The sequence below is a fragment of the Ammospiza caudacuta genome, chromosome 5, assembly GCF_027887145.1.
Source record: "Ammospiza caudacuta isolate bAmmCau1 chromosome 5, bAmmCau1.pri, whole genome shotgun sequence".
NCBI lineage: Eukaryota > Metazoa > Chordata > Aves > Passeriformes > Passerellidae > Ammospiza > Ammospiza caudacuta.
The window spans coordinates 18,264,983-18,282,442 of record NC_080597.1 but is presented as its reverse complement, the minus strand read 5'-3'; the positions used below and the strand labels follow the sequence as shown (position 1 = coordinate 18,282,442).

Genomic DNA, 17,460 nt, shown 5'->3' with positions numbered 1-17,460 from the left:
TAAAACGCTGTTGCCGGACGACCGGGGAACTGATTGACATTATTGAATCATTATCATCTTTCCATATAAAAGGATAGGCAAAAGAGAACTGCCTTGAATGTCACAGCCCACATTGTGCTGCTTGGGTTGCACTGTGTTGTGGAGGTTGTGATGAGACCTTTTGGGTGGATCAGTTGTCACTTTTTCGTTTATGGTGTGATACCTGTAATTATAGACATACCTGGGAACATAATTGGGAGTGGGCTCTACGGAATGCAACAGGACTAAACACTGCCTCAGCTTTAGATCTTTATGAATCACATGAGCAGAAAATCTTGGCTTATTATCGGTGGGAGGTACAGTGTATTTTGAAAAGGGTTAAAGGTTAAAAACTGATAAGAAAAAGAAAAGGTCAAAGTAAAAACAGAAAAATGAGGTTTACTTTTGTTATATTGCTAGGTGTAGTAGTAGCTGAAGAATTAAGGGTAATACAGTTTAATCAACCTAGAGATAATGTATGAATAACACTTGCTAGACAGATTAATCAGTCGTCGCTTTGTCTCAGCATTGCCAGTATCGTCTCCTCAAGAATTCTGCAGTCTTATTAATAATCGTGCTTTATGTATGCACAATATGGTAAATATTAAATTGCCTGCACAGAAAGGGTATACTGCCAGTCAGAGTGATGGCTACCGACAATGTCTGTTAATTCAATCACTTAATACTCCTTTGCATTCTCCACCTGAGGAGTTGGAGCTTTTTGGAAGTGCAAATGCTAGCATGACCAGCACTTCCAACAGTGGATGGTTTAGCTTTGATTATTCTAATCCTCAAAAGATGAATCCATATAAACAAACATGGGCTACTCTGGATTCAGCTCTAAAGCCAAACATAGCGTCTAAACAACTCTACAGCCATTGTAAAGGCTCTAGCATCATGACACCTAAGAAATTACCTACAGGAATATTTCTGGTTTGTGGAGATAGAGCCTGGAATGGAATACCAGCCCAACCTCAGGGTGGACCTTGTTATTTAGGCAAGTTATCACTATTCCACCCTAATATATTTGTGTTAATGCAATTAAGTCATAAGACAAGCAGGCAAGGGCGCAGCTTACATGACTTGGACTGTAGTCCAGTGGGGGATCCATGGTTCTGGAATAGATTTAAACAAGTGATTGTTCCAGCTCTCCTACCATGGAGTGCTGCAAGCAAAGCAATGACTCTAGCAAAACAAATAGGGTGTTGGGCTAAGGGTGAATTAAATAGAACTTCACAGATATTAGATATGTTATCTTCAGATGTACAAAGTGTTAACCACACTGATTTACAAAATAGAGCTGCTATAGATTTCTTGTTATTAGCTCAAGGCCATGGGTGTGAAGAGTTTAAAGGAATGTGTTGCATGAACCTGTCTAATCATTCTGTATCTATTCATGCTAAGTTGAAAGAGCTACGGCTAGGGCTTAACAGCCTTAAGGAAGAAGAAGGATTGGGTATTGATGAGTGCCTTAAAAGTTTAGGATTGGGACCATGGCTAAGAAACCTTGTAAAATATGCTATAGGGATATTAGGGGTACTCTTATTGCTTTTACTTATATTACCTTGTTTCTGTGGCTGTATCCAAAAAATGGTTAGTAGGATGATAGAGAAAATGTGGCAAACTAACCTCCTTTCTTTTAAAGAAAAAGACGGGGGAAATGTCAGGAGTTTAGTTCAGGCATGGCTTAAAGAAAAAGGCCACGAAGCCATGCAGCTGAGAGAAAAGTAACAGGTAGCTGTGAAGCAGTTTCAAAGCAGTTTCCAGCCTGACTTCTATAAACAATTAGTCTCTCTCAGGCATCCTTGCATAAACAATAAAGTTCTCAGGCAGTCTTCCCATAACAAAGGTAACATCCTCTCTGGGAAAAGATGGCACCCTGGGAACAGTTATGGAAGTTTTGAGAACCGTTCGTATCACAGTGAGAACGCTGATTTTGTTTGATGTAAACAATCAACGGTATTGTAAAACAAAAGGAGTGGTTAGAGTTTTCTCTGTTAGCCTATCGTAAACCTGGATTTTGGAATATGCATGAAGTTAATTAACACTGTTATTTAAAGTGACTGATCGATCAATAAATTTGGAGTTCGATGCATTATAGGATGGTCGTTCTCCCCCTCACTTCAACAAGAGAGAAAGAAAAGAAACAAACTCAGATCAGTACCATGGCAGCAGACAAAGCCTTGCGAACACTGTGCATACACACACAGAACCACAGAATCACTGAGGCTGGAAAGGACCTCCAAGGTCATTGAGTCCAACCTTTGTCCAATCCTCACCTTGTCACCTAGACCAGAGCACTGAGGCTATGTCCAGTCATTCCTTGGGCTCCTTCCAAGATGGTAACTCCACACCTCCCTGAGCAGCCCATTCCAGTGTTTTAACAACCATTGCAGTGAAGAAATTCTTCCTGAAATTCCTCTACTCAATGTGCCTTGCCACGGATGTGTGACTGTGTAACACAACAAAGGAGGTTGTGCATATCATTCTAATTCAGAGTGTGTAATAAGTGATATGGCCAACAGTAAACCAGGAATAGAGGTGAGAGAATCCATACCCTCTTCTGCTTGGTGAAGAAGTACAGATGGACTCTAATTAATGACTGGGGGGTAGAAACTCTTGCCTTCCCATGAATCTTCAGAAACAGTATTTCCAGGATATTTCTGCTTTGATTTTTTTGGGTGGAAGAGATTTTCCCACATTTTGCCAATGATCCTGTGCAAACTGAAATAGAAATGCAATTACAAAAGATGAAATTTTAGAATTTGGGCAAGAACTTGGAAGTCAAATGGATAGTCTACATTAACTGAAATGCCATGGAATCTCCACTCACTGGTCTTGGTATTGTTCAAATAGTCAAGCTGTTATAGTGTTTTGTCATAACAGGGAGGAACCTGGAAGTCTGTCTTCCTTAGGAATATTTAATTTCAATTTAAAATCCTGTGTTCTGTAAAATGTTTGCCAACCATTTTAGTTTACTTGAAAACTAATTCCCAAAGTCTGATTTTTCCTTTTGCTATTTGATGAGTTTAAAAAAAACATAATTATTGAACCCTTAAGGGAAGTCTTTGATGTCACTGTGGGTTACTGCTGAGTTAAGACTAATAAGGAAGGTAGATTGAGTAAAAGAGAATTAAAAAAAACTTAAAAAGCAAGCTGACTTGGTTACATTAAATATGTTTACAGGTACATTCCATTCTCACCTAACTTGATCTTGATGTAACTTTATTTTCTCTACCATGGTTTCAAAATTCATTTTGATCTGATCAGTTTGATGGCTTCACTTTGTCGTCCACCTTGCAAATGATAGGAGCAGACTCCTTCTCCTGAAGTTTTTATAGTGTCTATTAAGCCACAAAGCATGAGATATTTTTGTTTGCTAAAATCCTCAAAGAGGAGGCTCTAATAAAATAACTGTGTAGCCCTCTTGTCCGGTATTGGTAAAAGGGGAATTTGTAGCTACAATATTTTTTCTTGTTTCAAATATCTCCTTTCTGCATCCTCAAGTTTCTTGTGCCAATGAGATCTTTAGTTTGGATTGTTTTCTCCAGATGCATTTTCTCACATTTTTCCTGTAACTATTCTAATTTTCCTGTTGGGTCCATGTTTCCAAATATTTTTAAAATTCTTTGTATACTTTTTTAGTAACCTTTTTTGGGTTTCATTACTCTTTCCAGTGAATCTTCCCTGACCTTCATTAAATTCTTTCTAACACTAATTAGTTAGTGATCCTTGATTAGCCCTGTTCTTCTAAACAAATCCTTTCAACGTTATATTTAAGTCCTGTGTTTAGGAGGATGAGAGTTTCATTAGGATATTTGGGGAAGGAATGCTGAAGAATTAATATTGTCCTGCAGCTCTTTGGGGAAAATGTTTAGTACCAATTATTGCTCCACTAAAAGATTACACATGAAGGCACACTTTAAACATGTTTAAAGTTGTAAACTGTAAGAACAAAGTCAGATGAAAATTTCTTTGCTTTCCAAGAAGTTGGTAAAGGTGTGTGATTACATTTTTTCACTCCCAGACTGTTGATATATTTCCCTCCCAGAATTTCCTGGGCCTTCAGTATATTTTTCTCCTTTCTTTCTCTTCTACAGACATATCAACATGCTCTCATTTACTTTCATTGATTCCTTTTCTGTTGTAATGAATTACTCTGTCCTCTCTAAAACTGAATTTTCTTCAAGGCTCAAAACAGTTCAATTTTTTTTTTTTTGTTGGTCTTGATTCCTTGGGGTGTTAGGATGGGGCCACTCAAAGGCTGGGTTACTTAGGGTGGCACAAGTTCTTCCCTCCCCTGGGTTCAGAGAGGTTAAATCTGTCTTTATCCAGCACTGCCCCACTAGGAACAGGGATCACCTTGAGGTCTTTCTTTGTTTCTCTCCTTCTTTCCACTGACTCAAGAGATCTAGGTAGGTAAGCAGGGTTTGCCAGGGATGTGCCCCTTGGAGAACACACAAGATAGGGAATCAGGTGTTGTTTACAGGGGCCTGAAGTGACAGGACAAGGGGGAATGGCTTCACACTGACAAGAGAGCAGGTTTAGATTGGATAATGGGAAGAAATTTTTCCCTGTGAGGGTGGAGAGGCCCTGGCACAGGTATTCCAGAGAAGCTGTGGCTGCCCCATCCCTGGAAGGTCAGGTTGGATGGGGCAGCCTAGTCTAGTGGAAAGTGTCACTGCGCATTGCAAGGGGTTGCAATGGGATGATCTTAAAGGTTGCTTCCAGCCCAGACCATTGTGTGATTCTACAATTTACACAATTCCACTCATCAGTATAGGAGTATTTAAATGGGTTGGGTTTGAATTGTGTGAGGAACAACCATAAATGATGCTATATTCTGCTACAGTTACCCACAAAATATGTTATCTGCTGTTGAAATGGCAGCATTTTGTTGTTTGGTCCTAGCTTAAGGGAGCTTCAAAATATGAGGCCAAATTTCAAAATTTAGTTTTACAGGTATTTTCCCAAAGCATTACCACTGTTCTTGCTCAATGAAAGCAAACAAAGGCATAACATCTCTCTGTCTGTCTGACAAATACAATCCCATAATAGAACCTTCTAGTTTCTCTTGATGAATTGTTTTATGTTACTCTAGAATATCTTTAATGACTGAGTTCCTGTATACTTACTCAGTAGCTTTTAACACTCCTAAACTTGTGTTCATGGTACATGAGTTATTCAAGCTTTTGCTCTAATTTTTCATTTATCAGAGTTATTTTGAAAGTGATCTGGACTAAAAAGATTGTGATAATCTACCAGTGACTCCATCCTGTCATATAAAACTATTTTTCCTTGACAAGCATCCTATTAATAGGGCAGTCTAAACAGATCCTTGATGTGAATGACAAACTCTTCCCTAGACTTCTCACCTCCTGCATCCTATGTCACCATCATAAGAAATAGAGGGTTTTAGTCCTTGATTTCTAATAATTAACCCTTTTGCAGCAGAGAACAGCTGGGTTCTCTGTTCTGCTCATTCCACATTTGCATCTGGTATTGGGGCAGCAGCTGGGTCATTCCAATTTTTATTTGTGGAAACCTTCCTTCCCATCAATGTGAACTGCTTAGCTGCTCTGCTTGTGTTCAGGGTGTTAGCATAAGGATGTTCAACAAATTTTCCATGGGTCTTGTCTTCACTTAGAGTGTATGGCTTATTTTTTTTTTTTATAATTCCTTTGGCCTGTCAAATCTGGGATAGTTGTTATGGTTCTAATTTTTTTTTTTTTAAATACATTCCATGTGTTTGTCATGCATGTTTGTAAAATTTTATTATCACGTTCTTTCTAAATCAAAGGGAAATTAAGGAGAGATGGGTTTACATTATTTATTCTTATCAAACTGGATCATTTTATACAGAGGCTTAATTTGATGGATAGTAGATACACATGTGTATGTTTGAGGCAAATCCTGGAGACCACTCTCAAAGAAAATTCCCACTGTCAACATGAGTTTTGCCTGAGTAGATATTTCATATTTTGGCTCTTTGTTTTCAGAATGGGAATCATTGTTTTCTACTTGGAGCACTCATTCGGCCTCGCAGTACCTTGGCTCACATGGTTTTCAATAAGTGTACTGGCAACTTCCAGTATCCTGGTTTTCAGATCTATCTCTACATGGACATTTGGCCTTTGTGAAGACATGACAACTATTTCTAGCTTGCTGTCCTAAGTGTAGGACTCTTCCCATTTTCAGACAAAGAATTGATTCTGAACCACACTCTTTTTACAGCTGAGCGGAATTGTCCCTTCACATCCATGGATGCATGGGTCAAACATCCCTAAGTCTGGACTGCAAAGAAATATTTGGTGCAAAATAGTCATAAAAGGAATATATACAAAATGCATTCCAGAGAGCTCTTTGGTCTGTTCAGTCAAGGGTAAGATGACTTGGCAAATTCAATGAAGACAGATCAACTACTATTCCAGTCCAGGTGTAGGTGTATGAAAGGCAGTTAAAAGGATACTAGAATGTCCTACTAGGAAAGTTAAACATAATTTGGCCAAATTTGAACAGAATATGCTCTCAGAGCAAAATTGTCAATAGCAAAAATTAATTTAGTGTACAATGTTTTGCTTGGCATTTATTTTCTTTATTTCACCTAGTTTTCATTCAAATCAGTTTTCAAAAGTTGCTCTGACCTCTGGACACTGCTCCTCATGTCTCAGAATACTTTGTTTAGCAGAAAGTAAGAGAAAAAAGGAAGAAAACAAATTCAGGTCTGAAGTAGCATAGTTTATCTAGATCTTCTCCGTTTCTTACAGCCTCATTTATCTCCTTTCCCTGCTTTGATAAAGCTGTCTCCTCTCATGTAGCTACCCATGCCAGATATCTTCATCCTTTCTTCATTTAAGTCTAAAGATGTTTGTCACATCCTATTGGAATATGAATCCCAATATTACCAGGTAGATTGTGCCTGGGCCAGTCTGACCCTTGCTGCTGGGCCAAAGGCAGCAACTGCGGTGTATCACCCCAGAGACACCTTTGGCTTGCTGGTGGTTGCAGCTGGGCAGCTGAACAAGCCCAGGCTTGGTAGGAACTCTGTTTACCTCAGGAGGAAGGCTTCAGGCGATGGTGAAGACAAAGGAGATGGATTCTGGTGGAGGGTTAATATCCAGAGCTTTATTCATGGTCACACAACAGCTCCAACAGAATGCCAACCACATGGTCTGATTCACCTTTTAAGCTCCCGGGGCAGGGGGAGGGGAGGGGACAGGTGAGCCACCAACCAGGTGGGAGGAGCGGGGTCTCAGGGGAGGATGACACCCAGACAGGCCAATGACCTCTGGGCCTGAGGGGCATCCTTTGAAAGTGATGAACCACACAACGCCTTGCTGGAATGTTAAAACTGATTGACAGCCCAGCAGGGGGCGAGGGGGGAAGGGGAAGAGGGGTATTGGCACACCTGGGGAAGGGACACGGAAGTTTAAAACAGGGTATTACAACACACTGCAACAACATCCAACCCCTGAATTTTTATATAAGGAAGAATCGTAGCAAATAATGCAAATCAACACAAGCCAGTAAAAATTTAAGAAGTATCAGGATACAGGTGTTGACTGCAGCAACTTCAAATGCCTATTGTTGTATCTTTGTCTTTTTCTCATCCTGCTTACCACCATTTTTGCTGCTGATCAGCTTTTATATTAATGTTAGAGTTTACCTGTGCCCTACTGTTTCTTGGAGTTCTGCATGTCATCCAGAAGAGGGATCAGAGGGATGGAGAACCTCTCTTACAAGAAAAGGCTGGAAAGCATTGGAGTTGTTCAGCCTGGAGAAGAGAAGGCTTTGGGGCGACCTCATTGTGGCCTTCCAGTGCCTGAAGGGAGCCCACAGGGAAGAGGGAGAGAGACTCTGGACAAGGGCCTGGAGTGACATGACAAGGGAGAATGGCTTCACACTGACAGAGAGCAGGTTTACATGGGATATTGGGAAGAAATTGCTCCTGTGAGGGTGGAGAGGCCCTGCCACAGGTTTCCCACAGCTGTGGCTGCCCTGTTCCTGGCAGTGCTCCAGGCTGGGGTGGATGGGGCTTGGAGCAGCCTTGTGTAGATACCCAGAAAAGAAGTGTCTGCTGAGTGTCTCAAACACTGATATTGGGGTAGCCACGGAGCCAACTGAGGATTGTTGGTAGACACAGGCAAGGGCTTTTGGTACCAGCATGCCAGGAGGAAGAACAAAATGGGGCTGGTGAAGGGGGACATGTGGAGGTAGTGCAGCACTTTTCTGGAGCAAATATCTTGGTGAAGTCCACAGAGGCACAACTGGAAAAGTGCAGGAATGAGGCCAAGAAGTGGGCATGGACTGTAGAGAGGATCAAGACCACCCAAGACCCCTGAAAGCTCCTTGTCCAGTTCCAGAAAGGTTGAAAGGATGGAGGGTTCAAGATAACTTATTTGACTGGAAAGCAAGAAACTTACCTTCAGGGGAGAAACCCATCCCTAAAAGGGAAACACCCAGCACTCCTAGGTGGAACCCCTCAGGATCCTGGATACCTCATTACCCCATCAGAGACCAACACTGGAATTAGAGCTGCTCATCTCTTTCTCTCTCTCTTATTAATCTCCTTTTCTCTCTTCCCTTTCATCTCATTCTTTTATCCAAAGTCCAGTGCCATGTTCTTTTATAGTAGGTTAGGGATTACACACCCATTTCCATGCAAAGTGTGTAATTAATAATTACATTTTTCTGATTGTTTGCAAGACCCTGTGACTTTTGCTATTCCTTATGACCAAAAGCATTTACTCATCACAGTGGAAGGTGTCCCTGCCCATGGCAAATGGGTTGGAATGAGATGTAAGGACCCTTCCAACTCAAACTATTCCAAGATTCAATTATTTAAATGATACTTTATCACATACTTTTTGAATGCATTAGGAAAACTTCACTATCAGGATAAAAAAATATTTTGGAGGTGTTACTGTTTTTATATTCTCACATGCAACAGAGAATAGTGAGGGTTGTGTCTGCTGTGGTGAAAATGTTGTGTCAGTTACATGTAGGCCCCCTTTTATTGCTCATGAAGATTCATTAATTTAGAATGGATTTTGTTCTCTTCATGACTATCAGATTAATTAAAAAATGTTAATAATCCATTATTTTGGATGGGGCTGATATGCAAGGGTTCTTATTACAGTAAAGAGGGGTGCTATGACCACTGCTGTAGGAATAGTCTTTTTTTTGTGGGAGATATCAATCCAAATTCCAGCTCTGCATGGATTCAGAACTTGGTGGGAATGAGGACATGCATGATACTTTTCTCTTTTGTAAGCTGCTCACTTGAAAAGCCTGGTAAATTTTTTTCATCTCTTTTAATTTATGCTCTAATTTGGGAGAGGAAAAGATATTTTGCATGGGCACATTGAAAGGTTATTGATTAGGGAAGCTGGGCCAGATCTGACAGCCTAGTCCAAAAGGCGTGTGGAGTTGAATTATCTTGATGGCTTTGTTTGTAAATATGACCAAAAATTTTGGGGATTTTCTCCTAATCATAATAACATTTGTTTGTTTGTTTTTGTCTTTTCAGGAGCATCCCAGGCCAGAGTATGAAACCAAATTGCTGCAGAAAAAGCTGAAAAATAAAAACATTCCAACAGAAAGTTCAAACGAGGTGAGATGCACCTTATCTTTTAATTTATGTGGGATTTGTGTTTAGTTATGTTGTGATTATATTTTTGTCTGTCTCTCAGAGGTTACAAAAGGCACTTTTTGGTGCTGTTAATTAGCCTTTTGAGTTGGTAGGTGGCCGTGTGCTGCAGTGCCATTCCAGGGCTTTGAGGTCATGTCTTTCAAAGTAAAGCAATTTGCATAGAAATGGGGTTGACAGGTGGTTCACGACCTAATCTGGGGAGTAGTGCCTGATTCCCAAGAGAATCACTACAGAATTCTTATAGCAATCCCTCATCCCTCAGAATGTCAGTACTTTCTGCAGAATGGAGATAGCAACTTTTATTATGGTGATTTCATTTGCAAAGGTGACCTCGGTGACTTTAGTGCTGCTGCAGTTACACAGTTGTGAAGTTTTAATGACATTTCCAGGATAAATTGAAAAATAGTTGGTAGATAATTTTCAGACTGAACAGGGTTCAGGATTTTTATGTCTATTTCAAACTTTTTTGAACAAGCCCTTTTTTATCAATCTCATCTTGTAAATTATTGACTGAGGTCTATTTTCTAAATATTCACAAGTTCTGTAGTCTTGCTCCATTAGGCTTGGTTAACCATTGCTCTTTCCCTGCATTCCACATGTGCCAGGAAAGTCAAAGCATTCCAATACCATGTTCAGCTTCCAGGGAGAAAAAATCAGTTTAATTTGATTATAGGTTGAGAATCAGTATCCGAAGTGGAGAATTTTCAAGTTTTCAGGTTTGGTCCAACAAATTTAGCTTGTGGAAGAACTACATTATCCCTTTCTTCTGCTGACCACCATTGTAAAATGTTTCCAGGCAATCTTTCATTTCAGTGAGCCTGCCTGTTACCTGTTGTGCCCAACCAAACGCCACAGAAAATCATGGAAAGATTCTCAGTAATTGTAGTGGTGGTTTTGATCTTGCCCAAGAAGCAGAGACTCACAGAGCACTGTGGGGTCTTACACATTGTACAGCTCCCTTGGTCTTTCAAGTGAGGAATCAAGGACTGTAAAAGTCCAATAAAGTAGTTGCTCTTCAGCTTTTGTTGTTTTGGCTTAAGGTAAATGGGAACTGGAAACAAGTTAGCCATTGATGCTGTAGAATATTGTGATTATCTTGCTTATCTGAGATACAGAAATAATTATAAATTAGATATTAATTTAAGGTAAAACAAAAAGAAACATAAAAAAGCCCCAACAAAAATCCCCCAAAACACCAACCAAATGAAAAAACCCCACACCAAAACCCAAAAAACAACCCAAGAAGAAATGTTAGGTAAATAGGTGGAAAACAAGGAACAATGTAAGATCCAGCACTACAAAACTAGGAAAAGCTCCTTTCAGACATCAAGAATGAGGTCTAACATGGTATATTTTTTGTCAAATTGCTTTCTGTGCTAATGTGGATGGAAAAAACCCCCAAATTTATGAATCAGTGTTCCCCAAATTACTGAAATATATTCCAAGCAACTGAGCAGTTTTCCGTCAGTGAACATTCTGGCCTACTAATTCTGTCCAGAAAACAGCACATTAGTCTGGGTTTGGAAGATGTGTTGCTCACGCCTTTGTACATGAGTGTCTTATAAAATTGTGAGAACAATAGATGTTGATGTGAGAACTGCAGGAGAGGAAAGAACCTAAACATAACAGTTCCATTAAACAGTCCTAATGTGGAAAGGCACCATTACATTTTGCTTTGGAAGACTTGAAAAATTAAACATTAAAAGTGGTGAGTATTTAAGATTGCAATAATTATTTAGCCTTATTTTTAGAGATTTCAACCTTTTCTTTTTGCAAGACCATTAGCTCAGGAGATTTTGTGTGGCAGGTTAATATTAAGACACAGGTTTCTGTGAGGTCTCTGGCTCAGTATTTCTGTCTTATTGAGTGGATGCCAGGGTATAGAACTTGGTCATATTACTAGGAGAGATCTAGTGGCTGGACAGGCATCAAAGTAGAGATGTCTCTGTAGTTAAAGATTCAATCCTCCTAATTTCTTGGTTTTGTGTGAGTACACAGATGTCTGTGAGGTTTCTATCTCCTCATGTTTTGGTTGACAGTCTAATTTCATGGCATAAGTCTCTGTGAAGTTTTCTCCTGAATATTTTTAGCAAACCATTGTAAATTAAAGGCATCTCTTTTTTAGTGTGGCTGGTCAAAAACTGTAGTATGGAGTTAATATCAAAGGATTGGCTCTGGCATTGCTGCCTAAAATTTCTCATTACTTATCTAACTTCAAGTCAGAAGTCTCCAGTTCAGCAGCTGTGGCTTGTTGGGATAGAAATGATGCCAAAGAGTGGCTATTGTGAGCATACTGGTGTAGAGTTTACTTAAAGGTATATATTTCTATAAAATTATTGGCTTGTTTCCAGTATGTTAATTCCTCTGTTCCAGTGAGGAAGTGACTGATTTTATGGCAAGAAGCAGCTTTTATGTGCAAAGCTTTTTGTACAGTGCATTTTTTTTCCTTGCCTTACTCCAACAAGGAGTTCCTGTGAAGCTAATCGGGTCATTTTTGCAATGAAGGGGACAGGGGTTTAGTTAGGGGCTGCTTTTGTGATTGCAGGAGAAAGGTCACACCACTTACATCCGCTCTTAAATGATAACTTGGCAGTACATGTTCAGAGGAAACCAGCACACAGTTTTCCCTCTCTGCTGTTCAAGTCATTAACTTTAATGAGTGTGGAAGATGCCCAGCACCTGTCAGGCACAATAAACATATGAGTCACTCTACCCAGGCAGCAAATTCCAAATCAGCCTGATGAGCCTGGCAAGACAAAGTATGACACATCTAATATATTACTTGCCCAGTGGGGGTTGTGTTCTAGAATATAGCTCTCATACAAAACACCACTTGGGTGTGTTTCTGCTACTGGAATAAGAAAATAACAAAATTTCACCCTCCTCCACTCTGTTCAGGCTGTTTGAATAAATATTTTATTGGTTATTTGGAGAGTGAGAAAGAAACTGCAAGGGCTCAGAGAGCTTCACAAAAGATTGATGAACAGTAACACTAACTTCTATTATTTCAGAAGAGAATTCATTTACAGCTAAAGGAGTTGAAACATTTGTGTGAAATGCCTCAGGTTAAGTAGCAAATAGATAAATAGACAGTCTTCATGAATTATGACATTGATTTTAGAAAATTCTAAGGGACCGATTTGGGAAATCTGGAATGACCTGTCTTATAGTCAGTATCGCTATTTAATTCTTTATGGTCACGTGCTATTAACAAGGACATGTAGTGACAGCATAATGTGGAATGAATTCAAACTGACAGAGAACAAGTTTAGGTTAAAAATTAGGATGAAATTCTTCCTTGTGAGGGTGGTGGATGCCCTGGCACAGGTTGCCCAGAGAAGTTGTGGCTGTCCCATCCCTGGAAGTGTTCCAGACCAGGTTGGATGGGGCTTGGAACAGCCTGGGCTAGTGGAAGGTGTCCCTGCCCATGGCAGGGGGTTGGAACTGACTGATCTTCAAGGTCCCTTCCAATTCAACCCATTCTATGATTCTCTGATATAAAGGCTTGCAATGTATAGCTCCTTTATTCATGTACATCAAAAGGCATTTTTGTTCTTGCAGCAGAGATGAAGGATTACACACACATGTATGAATGCATGTATCTGATAATACATTCATGCAAACACAGCAGATGCAAGCTTTTTAATGAAGCAATTAATGGTATATTTTGTTTTTCTTAAATGAACTATAACACAGAAGATGTGGATAGAAATCTTTAATGAATAGGGTTAAGTTATGTGCAGAATGTTAACTGAAAATGTGGTGGATATTTGCAGTCTTCTGAGATGTTCTTCTCTCTCTGCAGTAGTGGAATCCTCAATGGAATTACACAGAGGTCAGGAAATGAAAATTGGTCTTGTGCCTGAAAACATGCAGATGGGGCTAGATCCAACTCTCACTGGAGCTGATGGAAAGCCTTCCAGTCATTTTTGTGAGAGATGACCCTGACTCCTTTTCATTAAATGTCCAGCTGATCTGGCAAACATGATTGAACATAACATGTGTGTATATATATATATATATATATATATATATATATATATATATACACACACGTGTGTGTGTGTGTGTGTGTGCGTGTTCTTATCTTTCCTATTTGGCAGGAAAGTAAATGACTCATTCTACATATTTCTCAAGAAAAATTTTCTTTATAGAAAAATAAGGGCTTGTCTTTTGGCTTGTGTCCTGACTTGGAGCAAACCCTAGCAGTAATAGATTCTGGCATTCTGTCTTTCCTTTAATTCATTTTAAATATGATACTGGCAGAATCAATTATTCAAATAGTTAATTCAGCTGGTAATTGAAACAAAAAAGAAATATTTCTTTCTGAACCATCATTCCAGTGAACAACTGAGTTAAACTGAGTTAAAGCAAGCTAATTTGGAGGGGAGGGTCTCTGGTGTAAAGGATGATACAGATAAATATGAAGTAGAATTGCACATTGCTAATACTTTATATATCTATTTTTAAAATTTCAACATTGCAAAACATGAAATAAAAATTCTTGCTAGCAGTTGATTACCAATCTTCCGTAAGCAAATCTCCCATAAGGATTAAAAACCCTTTTAGATACTGGAGCCCATTTCTTCCATAAGCAAGTCCTTGATAAGATTAGCTAAAGAAAAAAAAATCTCTTATTATTGTAAATATTAGCTGAAACTCTGTAGAAAAAAACAAGATAATTGGTCATAAATACCAGTTTGAATAATCAGAATTATAAAAGAACTTTTAAGATACCCAGAGTTCTTTAATCCCTAGTATTTTAGCATTTATTGAACCATATTATTAGTACGATAAACCCATCCATTTGATACAATATTTCTTAAACTGGCCAGTGTCTTTCTGGCCTCTTACATGTCTTTACTTTGAGAAATATCTTTCTAAACATATGGGATAGTAAGATGAGTATGTAATAAATTACATTTTTTTTCTTTTCCAGCTTATTTCTTGTATCATTAACTTTTGAAAATAAAAAATGACTGAATGAAAATAAAAGAATGGCTGAAGATGAATGAAGACACACATGATTCTAATCTTCCACAGAGATTTCTTCCTCTTTTTTATACTTGTACTTGTCATAATTCTGTTTTTTTTAGTGTTTATTTGACTTCTAAGCTATGGATGTTTCATACCAGAGTATTCATAAGCAGAATTTATGTCTTCAAAGGACTGTTGACATGGTCTTTCAATGTGTTATTTAGATGTGAGGGTTCTTTAATTTTAGAGTACATGGCATGTGTTCAAACCTTCTCAGTATTGCTGTCTTGGAATTTGGTTATCGTTGTATGGAGTAGTGGAAGAAATACAGCTAAAAATGTCCCACTTGCTCCCTGTTCCTCAGAAAATCTGCAATGGGATTTCCTCTTTTGTATCAGAGAGATGAACCCAATGTAGGGCCACAGTGCTGTGCTCCTGTGTCTACAATTATATTCCAGCCAGACTTCAGTAGGAAATAGCTCTTCCTACACTCTCAATATGAAGTAACAAAATCCTTAAACGTGTATTATAGTAGAATATTCCAAGTTGGGAATGCTTTCAGGATCTTATGTAGTCCACATAACTACTCCTGTCAAAAAGTGTGACCTCAAACTGTGTTACTCAGGATATTACCTGGTCAGGTTATGGAAATGTCCAAGGATGGAGATGGTAACATCTTTCTGGATATGCCCTGACTGTCCTCATTATGTGAAAACTTGTCATTATATCCAGCCTGAACGTCTCTGCTTTCAGTTTAAGCCCATTGTCTCTTGTACTTCCAGCATTAACCACAGTGAAGAGCCTGGCCCTGTCTTTTGATGAGCTCCTTAACTGTGCTGAGCAAGCCTTGTTCCTCAGTTTCTCTTCCTTGGACACGTTCTCTGCCCTTGACTTACATAAGTAGTGGGATTAATGTCTTCTACTGGAAGGCCCAAACCAATATTTTAGTGTGCTGAAAAGCTGAAGTAATCACTTCCCTGGACCCACTCATTGACACAGCCCACGTGCTATTGGACTTTGCTGTCAGGGCACGCTCTTGGCTCTTGTTCATCTTGTTTTCTGCAGACACCAAAGGGTCTTTTAACTAGAGTCAGTTCTCCTCCAAGGAGTTTTCTGCTTCAAAGGCATTTGCTCTTGATGAAGTTCAGGAGGTTAGTAGAGACCTGTTCCTTCAGTCAGTCCAGTTCTCTCTGGATGGCAGCTGCATGCTTAAGAAAAGTGACCATCTCTTGACCCACCCCAGCCTAAAATCATCATCCAGGACCAAGCATTCCATCACCTTCTCCTGTAAAGCAGGGTGGTTCTAGGATGACCGCAGCAGTACTCCAGCTGTTACAGGTTTCCAGGCACACTTACTAACACCCTCTGAGCAAACCATGGAACTCACTTTTGCTGAAGTCAAGGCAAATGACAAGTCTCCTCTTGCCCACAGGTCCAGTCATTTTCCTTACTGAAAGCAGCCAGGCTGGTGCAGGAAATGATTCACCCTTGGTAAATCCAGAACGACTCTTCACAAATACTGACTTCTCATGATGTGTTTAGGGTGGGTTTCTTCACTTTTCAAGAGAACAAAGTGAGACTTATTATGATTCCTTAATTATCATTATTTCTTAATTCCTTAATTATTCTTTTGTCCTTTCTGTGAGAATGGATACAAGATTGTTCTTTCTCCTGTTTTCAAGGCCCTTCCCTCATCTTGGTGTCCTTAGGGAGATGACAGAGATCAACTTGCAATAACATCAGCTTGTTCATCTATCTTCCATTCTTTTTCTTCACAGTTATAAGTAAATGAAATCACTGCTTGTCTTTCCCAAAGGAGTAACTTTTGTTTTTCCTAGACAGCTAAAATGTGTTAAATTAGGAATGCTGGATACTTTTTTATTCAACTGTTGGAGGCTGAACAGTGCAGATGAGAGGAAGAATTTTAAGAAAATGCTGTTTTACTTGTGAGATTCCGCTAAAAAAAATTATAAACAAAAATAGTGGTCTTTGTCGGAAGGGTGTTTTGAACCGAGAAACAAGAGGAGGCAAGGCTGCTGTTTATTGGTCTTATTTATGTAACTTATTAAGATTTTGGCTGAAGGAAGCATTCTCTCTTGGGTGATGCTATAGATTGCATTATTTAATCATAGAACTCCGACCCAAGCATGTAATTAAAGTTAAGCACAGACTTCAGTGTCCTGGATACGGATACAATTAAATGCTTTTTCTGAATTGTGGCCTAAGCTTCTTGTTGACAGCATTCAAGACGATGCAGATCTCTTTCCTATTAAACAGGGTGGAAAGACTAATTTCTATAGGTTGCATTCATCAGTACTTGAAATTAAGGAGAGTTCTGCCTGAGTAAGTAATAAAGTCCTTAAGTCTGCACCAACTGACTTGCATTGTACCCTGTCAAAGACTATACTAACAGGTTGGAGTGCCACAGCAAATTTTCAGGCTGAAAAATAAATCTCCAGAAGTCTGCTGGGTTTTGATTTAATGCACTAGAAAAAACAGTAAGAAAAAAACTAGAATATTCTCCCTGTCCTGGGAGCTGGTGACAAACCCCTGTAACTTGGAGTATATTTTTTACCTTCCTTTGAGCACACTTAGAGGGTAAATTTCATGCTATTTATCTCCTACAGAAGCCCAGATCTGGGACAAAATTTACAGAAATTGGCTGCAGAAACAACAGTCATAAAGTTAGTTGCCAAGAATTTTTTTATTTGATGCATACTTAATCCTGTCTGCAATTTTAAAGAAATAAACTGCGTTTACATTCAGTTCTTTTGGGCGTCCATCCCACGAAGATTGTAATTCCATAAACTCCA

General features: G+C 39.2%; 1 protein-coding gene across 1 annotated transcript in view; it reads left to right on the top strand.

Moving 5' to 3' along the window:
• Positions 1-17,460, top strand: part of ANO2 (anoctamin 2) — a 160,887-nt gene that overhangs the window by 78,711 nt on the left and 64,716 nt on the right. The window contains exon 14 of the mRNA XM_058804969.1: positions 9,548-9,631. Within this exon, the coding sequence (XP_058660952.1) occupies positions 9,548-9,631 (84 nt within the window). The remainder of the gene's footprint in view (positions 1-9,547; positions 9,632-17,460) is intronic.